General features: G+C 43.1%; 1 protein-coding gene across 1 annotated transcript; it reads right to left on the bottom strand.

The window, feature by feature from the left end:
* Positions 1-668: 668 nt before the first annotated feature.
* Oxgr1 (oxoglutarate receptor 1) lies at positions 669-2,324 on the bottom strand. Its single transcript, XM_004631203.2, has one exon. It carries the CDS (start codon positions 2,322-2,324, stop codon positions 1,311-1,313), a length of 1,014 nt encoding a protein of 337 aa, XP_004631260.1. The 3' UTR covers positions 669-1,310.
* Between the last annotated feature and the right edge of the window lie 14,695 nt (positions 2,325-17,019).

Genomic DNA, 17,019 nt, shown 5'->3' with positions numbered 1-17,019 from the left:
AAAGAAAGAAAGAAAGAAAGAAAGAAAGAAAGAAAGAAAGAAAGAAAGAAAGAAAGAAAGAAAGAAAGAGAAAGAAAGAGTGAGCCAGAGAGCTGCCTAGGTTCCACCTGGACCTCTGAACCTCCTGTGCAAACATCATGACAGAGCAAGGCACAATCTTCAAAGGAAATAGCTTACTGTCTAGGTTACAGAAGCCCAAGCGAGGACAGCTGGAAAGCTGGATAGAGAGGACCAAGATGCTGCAGGGAAGCTCACATTCAGAGTTGTCAACTCCCCTTTGCTCTCCCACCCATCCTACATCCTGCCAGGGGCTCCTGGGGGGCATCCTAACTTAGGACTAAGTCAGAGGCAGTGTTCTAGACAACCTGGAAGTCATGAAGAATCCCTGATGAAGCCATTAATTCCAGCCTTATTCTAGAGTGATTTGTCAAATCCTTTTTGTCTCCAAACAAGGGACAAAATAAGATTCATGTCAATATAATAGTGGCAAAGTAACATTGTTGCAGGAAAAAAAAATACAACCAACCTATTCAGTGATTTTAAAAAATAAGTTTATTAATTATATCAAGATATTTATTACAGTTCTAAGTGTCATGGCTAGGTATATTCTGAAATATTTACACTTATTGACAAGCAAACTGATAAATCAAAACTGTTTCAATAGATATATTTACATTATGGTCATTAAAAAAAGAAAATCTATCTACACTTAGAGTTTCCCTAGCATTCTGCCACAGAAATCAAGTGTGAGATTTGCCTTCATGCCCAGTACGTACATGACACTTGAAAGCACTTCTGTTCCCCAAATGTGTCTCTCTCTCCCTAGCTAATGTTGATAATTACAAATATGACTTGCTAATTTTTATAAATGCATTCAATAACAACTTTGAAGATGTCTTATGACAATAACAACATAACACACCAAGTACCTCGCAAGCACTCGCAGCAGCCATTCACATGCACATCAATGAGCTGTTTTCATTGGCTTACATCAATCCACAAAACTGATTAATCTCTAGTTTAATCAGTTTAAAGCAAAGTTTGGCAGGAACAATATTCTTCCAGATGCCCTGCGTCCCAGTGGTTGATAATTGTATAAGTGTCTTATTCTTATTTCCACCCTCAGGAGCACCTCAACAAACATTTGCAAAGAACAATTTGTCCTGTTCTTGGCTTTGGCATAAAATAACCCAAATTCACAATGTTTACTAGGAATTCCATTGGGTGAAGTAGTCTGGACTTGTTAGCAGTGATAGAGAAAGAATCAACACGCTTTTTACTGTTGTTGTTGTTGTTGTAAGTACAGTATTTTAAGGGTTCATCGAGCAGCTGCCTTTCTTTGTCTGCTCCAGGGCCCCACTGGGCTTCCCTCTCACTGAGGAGCAGATGGCCTGCTGGAAGTTGTTGCTGACCACCACGTATAGTAACAGGTTCCCAAAGGTGTTCAGGGCAGCTAACGATCGTGAAATGATGTAGGCTTCATGGATGTGATTCTCAACCGAGCAGCTGATGGAAAGCAGGCGAGATTCAATCCGAATGACCCTCAAGATATGGAAGGGTAAAAAACATATATAGAACACAATGAGGAGCACAATGGCCAGCCTTCGGGCTTTCTGCTTGAAGCAGCTGTGCGTCCGAGGCCCCTGGGTTAGGGTGTTGATAATGGTTGTGTAGCACAGAGTCACTATCACCAAAGGGAGGCAAAAGGTGGTGCCAGTCAAAATCAAATTGTACCACTTGATAGTAGTGAGGTCATCCGAGCTGGTGAAGTCCAGACAGGCGGATCTGTTGGTCCTGGTGGTCGATGTGATCAGGAAAGTTATGGGCATGACAGCCACCAAGGAAATGACCCACACCACGGCACAGGCGGCCACTGTCCATCGAATTGTGTGGATGGAAAAACAGCTCATTGGGTGAATGATCACAAGGTAGCGGACAACACTGAAGCAGGTGAGGAAGAGGATGCCACTATACAGGTTAAAGTGGAAACCAAAGCGGATGAACTTGCACATAAAATCCCCGAAGATCCAGTTTTCACCACTGGCATAGTAGTGAATCAGGAAAGGGAGGTTGGTCAGATACAGCAGGTCTGTGCAGGCCAGGTTCAGCATGATAATGGTGCTGCTTCTCCAGGGCCGCATTTTGAAAATGTAAGTGGAAATTGCCACCGCATTCCCTGGGAAGCCCACGATGAAAATGATGCTATAAATAATGGGGAGATAATGCATCTTGAATGGGATTTTTTCATCAGTGCAATTTCCAAAAGCAGCTCCATCATTGGGAAAATCAGAAGCATTTACTAAACTGTCTATTGGCTCACTCATGGCTGCCTCCTTTCATCTTTCAAGAAAACAAGAGCATTCCATCTGGCCAGAGGAGTCCACTGAGAAGTAGCTCGCTGATAAAGGAGAAGAGAAAACATTGACAAGAGCTGAATGAAAACAATGATCGGCTTTTCTTTGAAAGTCGCTCTCATGCCCTAAATTCTCCACTTCTCCTTATCTCAAAAGAGATCCTATGAGAGAGGACTCTTGAGTTTCTAAGTCAATGACCCATAGCAAGTTATTAAAAGCACCTAACAGAAATGTAAAAGTTAAATTGCCAGGACAGTCAAAGTAAGGGATTGGATGTGGGAGCCTTGCAGAGCTATGTAAACCAAACCATCAAGTCACGGGGTACCGTCTCTCATCGGTAGAGTCTCAGCACGAGAAAGACCTGCCATTAATCAAGCCCGACGGTCATCACCATCTTGTTGTTACCTCTAAACTTTACAAAATGTGCCAAGTACTTTTAATTATCTCTATCTCAAGAAGAGACTATGACCAACAGAACTTTTGCAGCTTGTTCCTAACCACACAGCAAGGTGCTGAGCTGGAGTCCAAACCCACGTTTGTCTGAGTTACAAGCTGTTCCCTTTCACCTGACCACTCCGCTCTCTCTATTTTTCTCTCCTTCTCCCCCTCGTTGATATTCACCAGCACAACTGTAAATGACTGAGAGAACCAGAAGCAGGGAATCCTAGGAAGACTGGAGACTATGATTTTCTGGGAGTGTCCTGAGGATAGACCTCAGGGCCTCCCACATACGAAGTAAATTTGCTACCACTGACCCACATCCCCAGCCCTGACTACTAAGTGTAGATTTCTTGTATTGCAATATCACCTGTGTGGTCGATTTAATTTCAAACTTTAGTTCTTCCAATCCATTTTAATAGCTAGTATAATTTACGTAGAGGTTAAGGGGTGTGTGTGTGGGTGTGTGTGTGTGTGTGTGTGTGTGTGTGTGTTTAAAAGTAGGATCAGCAGTATAACACAGCAGTAAAAGTTTGGGCTCTCAAGAGGGAGGCACTGGTGCTGATGTTCAGGTCCTAATGGTGTGTTCCTAAGCAAGCTGCGTAAGTTCTTTATGGATGGAGGAGTGCAATTTTAACTTCCTTCTTGCTTCTCAATCTCGTCTAAAATTTTGACAATAAATTTCTGGAATAAAAAAGCATGAATATTATTTTAAAAGAGTCACTTATAACTAGTCTATTATTTGGATATAAATAGCTGTTGGTAAAACACATTCACTTCCATACTGATAGAGAGCCCACTGTGTATTAATTAGGCACTCTGCCACATCCCAGACACAGAAAGTGGGGAACCCACACAGATGTGTAAGCCACCACTGAGTCTACTGGGAGAGGCAGGCACATGAAATTATCTTCACAAAATACAGCTCTATGTCATAGAGCTCTCAATGTATTTTTTTTTAAATAGCAAGGATGACATTTGGTATACTCCTGGGCACATAATAAGTGCTCAGTAAAGATTAGATAGTTGTTAGTAAGTATAGCTCAATAAATGCACGTTAGAAAGCCACTGAGATAACAAATGAAGGAGGGGATCTTTACCTGGAGAAGAGGGAGCACTAACAGAAGGTTGCTAAGGAAGGTATATTTAAGCTGATCATAGCTTTAAAAAAAAGATTTTTTCTAATTGAAGGAGAAGGAGACTGTGCTCTATGCAAGGGGCCAACATATGCAAAACCCTGAAGCATTACAGCACTCAGAGAGCACCAGGTGGAGGCTTTCCAGAATGACTCCTATTAGGAGGCACTGGCGAAGAAGCTAGAAACAATTGCCAAGAAAAGTAACAGTGTTTCCTGTGTACAATGCATTGCACCAAGTGTCTTGTGTCTACAAATTCAGGTAATCCTCACAATTACAGGTGGCACTGAGATCCCTCACATTTTGTAGATTGAAAATGTGCACTGTGAAGAGGGCAGGGGTGCTGCTACAGGTCGGTGGTGCCACGGGGTGCAGACAGGGCCAGGCTATCTGCAGGGCTGGGCTGCCTCTCAGCCCAGCAGGCAGGAGAGAAATCGTGGGCATCCCATGTTGAGAATGAAGAGTTAGACATTACCTCAAAGGAGCTTGATACATCATAGATGCTGATCTGTGAACCAGGACTAATGTCAACAACAATGCAGCCTGCTTGTTTGAGTTGAGTGAGATAAAATGACTTAAAGACTTCAAACATGGAGTTTTAGAAGGTGCCTGGTGCTGGTGATCATGGCCTGAGTGCTAGCCATCGTTATCGTTACTATCTGATAGTAAGTCTACTAGCAAGCATTTTCTAAGCAGCATGGAGAGGTACATGTCAGCCAAGGCCTCTTAGCAAATCCAAAATTAGTAGACTCCTCCCCCATAGATGGCCTCACAATATTCTCTTCTAGAGCTTGCTTATGCAGGGCACAGATCAGAATGCGTTTTCAGATTTGTTACTTTTATTCAGTGTGAATTGGAGGATGGCTAGCCCAGGCTTATGGAACCTGTCCTGGGAAGCTTCTAGGATCCTCTGGCTCTCCCTGGGAGCTGTGTGACCTATGAAAAGTGAGGGCTTCTCCATCTCTGACTAACTTGGTCTACCTGGAAATTCCATCCACATAACTATTACACTAACTACAGGTTCTACTCACAAAACTACTGCCTGTACAGATGCATACAGTGCACTCAGAGAACAGTGGTCACTCACAGATGACCACAGTCAGGCCCTACTGACCAGAAAGGGTGATCTAAGGCCAGGAAGCCACACAGGGCAGCTTCTCCGGTGCCCAAATGTCTTACATGGGCTCAAGCAGGAACAGCAGGCAGTAACTCAAAGCTGAAAGACGGTTGTGACCACAGAGCTCTGGAAGTCCCTAACTCCTGTAGTCAGTTCTCAGGATGCCAAGAGGCCAGCAACTTGCTCAGGTTGTTTGTTGTCATCTTTGTTGGAGCAAAGATGCAAAGACTATTTTACTAACAACCACAAGAATCTTCACACTGTCTCATTCTAAGTGGGATTTAGCTCAAAAGACAAGTAAGGGGGAGATGACCGGGCCCAACTCAAGTCTGATCTGCTTGTGGGCCAATTCCCTGAAAGCAGAAGTGTGAGTCACCTCATGCCCACTCCAGAAGGTGACACACAGAAGGTGTTCAATGAATGCTTACTCAATACATTAAAGAAGAATCAGTAACAGCAGCAAAACTTGTCCTGAGCTGATAAGGCCAGCAATCAGCGACTATTTCCAAAATCAAAACAACAAAAAGTTTTCAAAAAATAAAGCATAAAGCAAAATTAGCACTCATGCCTTTGCCAAATAGCACCCTGGCCTTACCTTGTGGACATTTTAAAAATATTCCTATCAAGATACAGCAGGCTGTAGGTAGAAAGACATTCCTCCTGTTTGGGAAAAGAGCAGTTCAGCGTGGTATTTAGTGGAGCTGCCTCAGCACTGGGAAGGGAAGGGAGCTTGGCTGAGAAAGTTAAGCTTCCTTGCAAAACCTCACCACAAGCATGGTCTGGGTTTACAAAATAGGTGTGATGGAAAAACACGGCACAAAAACCAGTTTGTGCAGTGAAAGTAGGGAAAGGCACTTTGCTCCTTCCCTAGTCCTGGGGTTCTGTGCAGCTCACCCTAGTGACCCAGAGAGCTAAACAGCTTTACAGACCCAGAGAACGTGAAGCAACACTGGTGTGGCTCCAGCTATCTTTCCAATCTTTTGCCAAAGTAGTGGCTCCTGAAACATGGGGCATGGACCACGTGGAACTACTAGGCTCTTTACAAACTGGAAATAAAGAGGTAGCAAGCTTCAGTATTACCAAATATAAAGGTGTGAACCAATCTAGATATATATCACATGAAGAAAAGCGAGTGCGAAAGGTATGGGACAATTTGATGAAAAAGGAAAAATACAGTCTTTTTTTCTGAAATCAGGAAGAATTTGTGACTCTTTGTTACTAGTGCTGATGTCAGTGTATTGGGGCATCCAGCTCTAAGATTTTGATCTTAATGCCAGATCACCTGTGAGTCTCTGAGGTCTGCATTTGGAGAGTCTATGGGTAAAGAAGGAGGACTAGAAATAGAGCTATTTGATGGGCCATATACAAGAGGCGATCAAAATAAATAGTGAATGTTCAAGTGAAAAATGCATTGCAGTAAAAGACACATGGCCATTTATCCTCCTCAAAATACCCAAGACACGTCCCCTTGCTTCCAGAACTCACTTATCCCATCATTCTTGGCAATGTGTCTTTTCACATAATAAGTTCTTTGAAACTGAAACATTTAGTGTGTTTTTGATCACAACTTGTACCGCAGTTAGCTACCTCCACAGGCTGTGTCTACCTGTAGAGTGGGATAACCACTGGCAGGGGATTTATCTAGTGCAGCCATGAACTCTGTACAAACTCCTTCGTCCACTGGGGCAGCTACCCTCCTCCTCCCCTCTCACCCTGGGCATTGTCAGTTGCTGCTCCAGGCCTGGGTTGGCCTGCTCTCCTCTCCTTATCTAAGCTGCCTAAGGACTAGGAGGAGACACCTGGACCCCGGCATGTGTGATCACTGGTGTTGCTTCCCACTTCAGAGGAGAACTCTACAGGCCTTCCATTCACAAAGACGCGTCTTGGGGTTCTAGTCTGTGTATCTGCAAACTAAGCTGATTCCTCTCAGGTGGAAACGGCCAACTGTTCTCCTGGGCAATCTGTGACATTGATGAGTGCTGTCTTTCTGAGGCAGGGAAGAATCCCTCTCCCCAGGCCTTCTAGATGCCTCTGCGCTCTTCTCCCAATCCCTACCTTCAGCAATGTGCAATTCAGTTATGAGAGATTCCTTTAAGTCTTGCCATGCGCATGGACTCCAAAGCTGTGGTTTTAGTTACTTGGTCTTTGGGAGAAACAAATAGACTTTTGGGCAGTCTCTTCAGACAAATGAATCTATAACACACAACCCCTCTGTCCTGTTACTGGTGACTTAACCCAGTGCTTTCTCACTGAGCTGCCTATGTGGTGCTTTTTTTTTTTTTTTTTTTTTTTTTTTAATTTGAGGTAGGACCTCACTTATCACTAAGTTGCATAGGCTGGGCTCTGGCTTGTGATCCTCCTGCCACAGCCTCCTAGAATGCTGGAACTAAAGGCATGCACAACCACTTTTATATACAATTTGGAGGTTTAGAGAAAATACCCATCTAATGAGCTGAATTCCTAGAAAGGAAGAAGCACTGCAAAGGGCATTTCAGGAAAAAAGCTTGCATCCCAAGAGTGGGTACACAAGCCGGTGTCATCAGACCTTCAGACACTCTCAGCTCCAGAGCCCTACAGTGCTGAGCCCGAGTGTTGGGGGAGGGGAGGGGAGGGTGGTGAGGGATCTCAAAGATGAGCAAGCACTCTGTTCAGTCCCAGAAGTAACCTCTGCCTTTTCCCGCAAAACAGGGACACCTCTTCCTCTTGAAGAGTATGAGATGGGACAGGTACTCCAAACCTCGACCCAGACTCTCTGAGTCAAGTCTCTAAGTAGTTTGTTTCCCAAAATGTATGAGAGAAAGAGAGAGAGAGAGAGAGAGAGAGAGAGAGAGAGAGAGAGAGAGAGAGAGAGAGAGGATACAGAGAGGACCTCGGCACCTCCCAGGGAGAAAACTGTAGGGGGGGTTGCTTCTCCGCCTGGTACACCACCCCCCGCCCCCCGCCCGCCTCCTCCCGGTACACTGGGGTCCCTGCACCCTGCCAGTTGTGCCCAGACCTCATAGCAGCTCACCTGGCAGCCCCGGCTCGGTGGACGCGCGCCCGGCGCTGCGGGGCCCAGCCGCACCTGAGAGCTGTGAGCACTGGTCCCGCCCAGCGCACTGTGGGACCAGCCCTCTCCCACTGCTACTGGGCGCAGGGACCGCGCCAGGAGCTTGGGGATCTCCAGTCATCGTCTCTCCCAGGGAGAGCGCACGAGCGCACGAGCCAGGGAGAGCGCACGAGCAAGGAGTCTTGGCGGAGGGGCCGCACCCCCTGGCAGCACAGCGCTGGCCGATCCCGTAGCGCTGGAGGCAAAGGACCTGCGGGCCCGGTTTGGCTGAGCTGATTGCTGTCCTGCTCGGCCTTGCAAACCGCCCTCCCAGTACTTTGTATTTTGTGGGTTAGGAAAGAGCTTGCGTCTGTGCTCTCCAGATCTGAGATGAAACCCTCCTGCATACGACTCACTCGGGAACTGCCTCTGCCCTCGTCTGAAGGTCAGCTTAATCGCCCAGCACCCTAAGGCCGGAGCTCTTGACTGCAAAACTCTCTTCCCTTTCAAAACACAAGCTCCAAGCCGGACCTAGTGGGCTTGGTGGAGAAGGCCGGCTCTGGGCTCAGCTGTGGAAGGGCTTGAACGCACACTATGCTTCCACGCTGATGGATACTGAGCAACCTGGCACAATCAGTCCTCTGTCAGTGCCAAACAGCTGGACCAAGCATGCTATTTTTTAAAAAATGTATTTAGTACAGGGTCTACAGGATCTCACTATACAGATCAGACTCCTTGTGGTTCTCCTGTTTTCAGCCTCCCAAGCCCTGGGATTACAGGCGTGCACCACCAGGAGAAGTGTCAGTCCCCATTTCAGTGCGCCCTGGAAGCAGGGCTGGCAGAGCACAAGGAGGACCAAGCCCTGGTCCCTGTGTCTGCCTAAGCAGGCGCTTTAGTCCGCTGAGCTATCTGGCCACCCCTCAAGCATGTTGAATCAGGTGTTTCCCACCATACGTAGCCCAGGTGAAAAAAACACCCTAGCAGATGATTGAGGCAGTACCATATTGGATACTGTTATCATTATGCTTATTCTAATTGTCTGAGTCCTCTTCTCTCAAAAGAAATATTTTGCATCACAGACAAGATATTCTCCAATTTTACTATTTTATTCAGTTCATCCTATGAGACTATTAGACCCTACTTTGTTCCCACCCATCCATGCATTTGAGACTTGGTTGTTCTGTGTCAACTACTGAGGAGCTAACACAGAACACGATGTAGTCTCCTCCAGGAATGAATATCCTAGAAAAAATAATGAACCAAAGTTATGATCAGGTCTGCACTGGTGAGTCAAGGCACTATGAGGCACATAAGCCAAGGGTGGAAGAAAAGGTGTTACTACTAAATTGAACTATGCCCAGACCTCATAGCAGCTCACCTGGCAGCCCCGACTCAGTGGACACACACCTGGCCCTGCTGGGCCCAGCCGCACCCAAGAGCAGTGCGCACCACAGCCTTTATTGAACTACTGAATTATGTGTGTGTGTGTGTGTGTGTGTGTGTGTGTGTGTGTTTTGTACCAATTTTTGCCATGACACAAAATCCCCACCTATAACATACTGCTTTGCATGGAAAAGTACTAATATTAACCCACGTAGATTTTTAAAAGTATGTGTAGAAAGAAAATAGTACACCACAGTATTGTACATTACTATATGTGTCAGCTCCCATTAGAAAATGATGTCTCTGTAGGGCCCATACAGTACTAAGCTTCAAATCTAGGACCTTGTGTTTGTCCCCTAACAACCCTAAAGGAAGCACCTACATCCAGGTTCAGAAATGTGTGCTCTTTCTTACAATGAGCACTCAACAGAAAGGTGCTTTCACTCAGAGCTACTGAAGAAGCGCGGGTGTCACCTGTCATGTGCGGCAGCCTCTCCTTGGAGACAGGATAAAATTTGCCTCCATGATGATCAATAGGCACAAAATCACTCTAATTAGGAAACACTGACACCTCAGAGTCTCTTACTCTCAAAAGTCCTGCGAGACTACATAAAAAGCAAAGTAGCATTCTCCCAAGAGCCATTAATTATTGAGTTGCTGTTGGCAGAGGGAAGGGAGAGCGATAACATATTAGAAATTGTCTTAGCTTGTGTTCAGTGTTCTACTGAGAAAGGGATGAATAGTTGGTCAAAATGTGAGCAGTTCTGTGTCTGTCTTTACCCCATCATTACCCAAATTTTCGTGATCATGAAATGCGTGTTCAATGTTCCAACTATAGTTGACTTGCCATTCCTATTTATAGCCTTGTTCTACTTTTTTGTAACATTGACCACATCAGGATATTGTTTTTATAATAGCATTCTCATGAGATGCCTTATCTTGATTTAAAACAAATAATTGACTTATTTTCTAATGCATTTAGAGTAGATTGCTCAATACGAAGGACGGATCAAATAAAGCAAGCTTTCATCTACATTGTAGTGGGCAATATGTTCATCTACAGTATTGCCTTTCAGATTCCTATGGAATTTATTTGATGAAGAGAAAAACATTATGGTACAGTAGAGGGAGAGGGCGCAAGAGCTTAAGGCTTGAATTTTTAGTTTGAGTACAACTCATTTAGTTGGAAAATTGGAAGTGTCCTTGAGTTCATTTAGGAAAATAGTGGCTGCACAAATCACTCTCCCAGGCCAATTCCAGACTAAAAGGATCTCAGTTGTAAAAATCTAGAACAGTAAGTATACTATTGCTGGAGCAATGGGAGCTGCTTGCTGTTTCTCTGTGAACATGAGCTGGTGATTTTTGAATGTTGTCAAAATGATGTGTCATTATTGACTGCTTAAAAGGGGGCTTTTCTGGACAACTTAAAAAACTACTGGGAAAGAAATTAATTAGATTGTCCATCTTTGGATCCAACCTCACTGCAATTAGGATGTCGTAGTCATCTCTTCTTTGTCGCTGAGGCATAATATCTGGCTCTTCTGACATAAAGGAAGACTGTTTTTGGCTCACAGGATGCAGAGGGTTCAGTCCATCACCACTGGAAGGAAGGGCAGGATGGGAGGATCTGGTGAAGGAAAGCTGCTCACATCATGGGACTGAGAGAGTGAAAGGAGGAGCCGAGGAGGGCAAGGTATTATTCCAGGTCAACCCACAGTGACTTGGCTGTTCCCGCCAGGCCCTGCTTCCCCCAGCACAGCAGTTCATCAGTGCACTAATCAGCCAGTGAATCTAGCACCCTGGGACCCAATCCCCATCCCGCATCCCAACGTCTGAACACATGACACTTGGGGGGAACATTTTGCATCTAAACAATAACACTAAGGAAATATTACACTGTGAAGTATGTTGGCCAATATAAGCAGGAAAAGACTAAAGGAAACAGTATGGACAAAGAGAATAAAAAAGACAGAAAAGAGAAATCTATCAAGAAATCAAGTTCTTTACTTTTGCTGGTACAAGTGCCTCTGGTTTGACTGTCCAGTCCCATCCTAACTTTCTGTTCTGGGTCTTTATTGATTAATAAAATTCATTCTCTATATTTGTCCGGAAGTATTTTTACTTATCTGAATATTTAACTTTAACCATAGCCATTATACCAAATAACATAGAATGTAATGGTTTTTACACCTCAAAAGTTTTTAAAACTGCAATAGTTTTATCATCTTGAAGTTTACCCACTCAACAAAATTGTCCACATTTCAAGAGAAAACAGTTCATATTATCCTCTTTGGGTAATATATAATATCTTAGATAAATGTGTAATAGGCAATAACAATTGCCTATTGTTGTCAGGCAATTACTGAAACCAATAATCTTACCCCTCACTTACTTTAATACTAAATTCTTCAGATTTTAGGTACTAGTTGAAACTAACCTGTCTCCCCTGGCCTTGCTACAGCCAAATGAACATCAGAAAAGAAACATGGGGAAAGGGTAGTCAAGAATCTAACAGAATGAAAACTAAACTGAAAAGATGGAATTAGGTAATTAATAAATCATTGATGACCTTTGAACCACTAAGTCACAGGATAGAGACCAAAGATTTTCTGTGAAGTAAGTTTTGAGGTAAAATAAGATGTTACAATTTATTGTAAGTGATGAGAAGAAAAGAACTTGATGGTGTCTTGTCAGTTAACATGTTAAAGGAGGGTTTTTAAAATGTATTACTTCTTTAGAAGAAACTATAGACTGAGGGAAATATGCCAATGTCAATGGAAAAATTGAAATGCATTCATTTGAAGCCACGAGTCTTGAAAATCATTGGAAGGCAGAAGTCTGGGGTCACAGTATATGAATCCTGGTCAATTTTTGTTACTGGAAATGAGTACACTGGCATGGAAAAGATGGAAAGAAAACCAAGCTGAGGGGTGCAAATACAGGCAAAGCTTTTTGATTGGAGCTTCAGTGGAAAGAAAACAACACTGATCAAGAAAGGAGAAATCAGGACCAGGCTGCACAATCACTGACTTACTGGGGCAGGCTGACATCTGGTAATTTTCCACTGGCCAGAGACACAGGTCCAAAATGCTTCTTCTTATGCAAGATTTTGACCATGGGACAGGGATGTCCAGCTAGTCTCTTGCCACTGATGTCATCACTCTGAAAACATACCCTGACCTTGTGGCTTGGACAGGCTTCATGATGAGGCTCAAGGAAAAGAACAAAAGGGAAGGATGTGAGAAAACATGTGCCTGATGAGCAAAATATGACCCCAAAATTATGGCAGCAGAAGGGCAGGGCACAGTAAGAAAGGAGAGACACCAGGCCTTTTCATCCGATCACAGTCATCCACCAGACCTCTTTCAGCCCAAGTGGAGAGTTCATGCTTTCAGTAACTGGCTGCAAGTGCCTGAGAGGCAGCCCAGACAACTGTTAGCGTAACAGCGATGCTACCTACAGCAAAGCTAATGGGAGACCAGTAATGCATAACCCATTTGTGTCACTTCAGAAATTAGTGATCTCTTAACCAAAAGCACGTGAAGTTAGAAGGTTTATATAGCTTTATTTCCTTGGAAATAATTTTCATCATCTTGTGCAAACATTCTGCTTCTGGGCTTTTATCTCACAGCAGGCTCACTGAAGGAGCCCAAGCTGGAGAAACAACGCGCCATGTATGGAAGGTACCAGTTTCCTGGACTCTGAGGTTTATCCTGTTGGCCAGCCTTTCCTCTACCAGACTGATTGCTGACTCTTCCATGTATGTCAAGAATTCCTAAAGTAGTAGCTATTATTAAGCCAGGGGTACAAATAGAAAGGAAAAACCCACCAATTTCCTTGAAATGGGAAATAAAAAAGATGGGGACAGCCTGCACAAACTGCAGGTACAGTTCTACTATCTCAGAGGTTAATAAAAAGGTTATCAGCTCCAGAAAAATATTAGAACCGATTGGGGATCTTTTAGAGATACCAAAGCCCAGAACCCACACTACAGCTATTAAATCAGAAACTGAAGTTTGACATAAGTATTGGTATTTGTTGAATGACACTAGATTATCAAAATCCAATCAATGTGGACAACGATTAGAATAAATTTCACTTCTCAAATTTGGTATTAAATAGTTCACAATGGAATACTACTGTGCCCTAAAGAAGGATAAATTTGGGTCTTTTGTATAAGCACAGTTCACCTTGAGACAAAAATGTTTACTGAACTAGGTCAGACACACAAGCTTCCCCAACACCTGGCTTCTTGTATATGAGAAACCCAAAGGAGAAATAATTTAAGGAGCCTAATAAAAGAGAGATAATACGAAACAGGGAGAGGCAAATGAATAGACAGAGGAAGGGAGAAAGGAACGGGGAGGAGAATCAAAAGGAATTAGATGTGCTGGGCACAAGCCACATTCCCATGAAGAATGTGAACATTACATATTATAAACATACCCTAATATTTTTTAATCCAAAGAATACTGATGTCAAGCCTAGATAATTCTTAAGAATGTTATGTTGAGCAAAAGGATTCAGAAACATGAGAACTCGCCTCATATGATTGTACCTTGATTCTATCAAGAATAGGCAAAAAGTAATCTATGTTGATAAATATGAGAAGTGGTTGCTTCTGAAAAGGAGAGACGTTGACCAGAAATAACAAGAAAGAACTTCACGTAAATCTTCCATATCTTGATTACAGTGTTAGCCCCACAAATATGTGTCAGTACTCATTGAACTGAATACCTAATAGCTGTGAATTTACTCTATGTAATTATGTCTCAATTATAAATTAATTAACTCCAAAATATTTTTATTAAATTGGTATGGGAAGAGAGTCGTACATTGGGATTTCCATCAGCATTCCAGGTAGTTATAAAATAAAGGGAAGTTTAAAGAACACTGCATGAAATTATTTACCGAGATTGAGACTAGAGTGAAAAGTGACATCTGAACAACTGGTAAATGTCTGAAATTAGAATGGGAGCTTCGATAAGTTATTTCTCAGAATGTGGTCATGGATTATCTGCATAAGGGACCCGTACAGTTCTTGGAAAAAAAAAAAAAAAAAAAGGATATTCTTGGAACCCACGCCAGCCCTATTGATACTTATTCCTAGAATGAAGCTGGGGGCTCGGCTTGTGCATGATATCCTCCAGTATAAAATGACTTTCACACTGTCCAGGCACTTTCCAAATAAAGGGACCAGCTGAGAATGAGGGTGGAGGGAAAGAGATTGGATGGCAAGTGATTCACAACGCGGAAGGGCAGCTCTACTTGACAATACTGAGTACTTGAGAAGTGTCTGAAAGCCCCATCTTATGACAACCAAGGCAGGTGAGTATCTACATCAAGTGGAAGAGAGAGAGCCAAGGGAAGGAAAGGAAGGAAAGCCCCACGGAGCTAACCTGGAGATGAGGGTCCATCAGCACATGGATCACCGATCTTGGGCTGTGTCTTTCTGGGAAGTGTCCAGTGCTGCTGAAGGACAATCACTCTAGAATGTACCAAAGATGAATATGCAAAACTGACCCTTGTCATGAGATGTATTGGCACAATGTGACATTCCAAGAGGAACGCGGCACACAATTGAGGTGGATCTTGGGCAGGCTTTGCATAAATGGAGATATTTTTAAGAAGGGATTTGGGGAAGAGGTTATTCTAAACAAAAAATATGGGATCCTACTCGGAGGAGGTGCTGAACCCTGTGTAGTCTCCTAACCTGGGCTCGAGGACACCAGGGGATAATGAACGCGTGTGGTTTGCATCCACCTAGTTTCTCATGCCTTGGTACACAGGTTTGAGGGAGGTCCTGCAGTGTCTTTGGAAATACCTGCGTAGGGAGGTGTAATGAAAGCTATCTCAAATACTTTTCCCAACTTCTTTTCCTTTCTTTTTCTTTCTTTTTTTTGTGTGTGTGTATTTAGGGAAGGGTCTACAGGGTGTTCAGGGTCTCACTACTAGATTGAACTCTTAGTGATCCGCCTGTTTACAGCCTCCCAAGAGCTGGGATCACAGGCACATGCCACCACGCCCAGTCTCAATTGCCGTGTCAGTGAGCCCTGGGGGTGGAGCCAGCACAGCACAGCAGGCCCGAGGATTAAACCCCCCGCCCCTGTGCCTGCTTGCAGGTGCTTTAATCTGCTGAGCTATTTGGCTGGCCCCCAATTTATTTTCCGTTAGGTTCTCTGTTTAACAAATATTCAGTCCAAATATTTTACTAGAAATTTCCTACTAAGAAACAAGAACGTCCTATGAAATGTTGAAGGAATGTTGTTGTTGTTGTTACCTTAAAGATTAATCTTTCATATTTCTTACATTATTTATATGTTGGGTCATATGAATTATAAATCGCATTTTGATTATTTGTTCAGGTTTTCATCTTCTAGTATTTACTTTTGTGGTTAAGACTTTATTCCTTTGTTTTCTTTTTGGACCTTTGAAAGTATAATAAGAACTTCAAATAAGAATCACAGGGATCTCTTAAATCAACTTCTTGTTTAAAAAAGACAAATAGATTCAGGGGCCAATGCTAAGTCTGTTATCAGGCTAAGAAAGCATTACCAGATTTTCATGTAATGTGTCTCTTAACATCTAAAACCATGAAGACCTTACCTGTGTACCTATTCAGACACCCACCATGTGAAATTGCACTCACCTTAGCCCTCTGCCAAGTATCCTTAATGCAAGTTGTGGTTTTTATGCATTCCAAGTGACATCGCTAGCAATTAACATAGGATGACTAGAGTGGAAGTGAGCAGAAAAATTCTATCCTAGCACTGTTCTGGATTTTCCTTGCCCGACCTCACCTCATGAGCAAAGTACTCACCTCACACTCTGTTAGAAGTTCAGAGATTCACATTCTTCTGTGCTGAAGCAATGATTATGTGCATTTTCACCTAACATTAAAAGGACAATTTGTTGACAGAAATTCTGTTGCTACCTCTGCTAGGATTTCTCTGTCTCATTAGCTTCTTTAGAGAACACTGGGTCATTAGGAGCTAATGAAATGTGTTTCTTTGTCCCGCTAGTGTCTCATGTCACTTTTACCTGACAGCAGCTGCAATTGGCTAATATCATCTTATTTTCTTTTCCTTTTCATTCAGTATCTGAATTTAAAAAAAAAAAAAAAAACCCTTGGAAACAGGCATAAGAGCCTCTGTACTTCTTTCTTATAGCATTTTCAATTTCTTACTTTTGACCTTTTGTATGGATTTCATGATTAATTTTTTTCTAGGGTTCTGTTGACACAACAGGCCACCGGACTAAGCTATCAACCTTCAAGAAAATCAAAGTTAAAATCTGATGTGAGTAAGAAACCCAAAATAGTTTTCAACTAGCCTGGAGTTTATGAACAATAAGCCATACAAGCTTATCACTGGGATGGACAGGGTCTGGATATAGAAGAACTGATATGGAAAAAAAAAAAGAGAGATTGAAAGGGAATATGACATAACTCCAGTGGAAAGAGAGCATCCCATTTCATCTTAGAGCACTTTGCCTGAGCTGTCAGCCTTAGAAAAAATAAAAACACGCAATTAAGTTACAGTAACTCTTCCTGTCTCTGGCTTT

The sequence above is a fragment of the Octodon degus genome, unplaced genomic scaffold, assembly GCF_000260255.1.
Source record: "Octodon degus isolate 3935 unplaced genomic scaffold, OctDeg1.0 scaffold00039, whole genome shotgun sequence".
Lineage (NCBI taxonomy): Eukaryota > Metazoa > Chordata > Mammalia > Rodentia > Octodontidae > Octodon > Octodon degus.
Note: the sequence above shows the minus strand (reverse complement) of the source record. Positions and strands in the feature narration are given on the sequence as shown.

Coding starts and splice junctions, on each gene's coding strand:
- Oxgr1 (XM_004631203.2), bottom strand. CDS start 2,324: ATGAGTGAGCCAATAGACAGTTTAGTAAATGCTTCTGATTTTCCCAAT.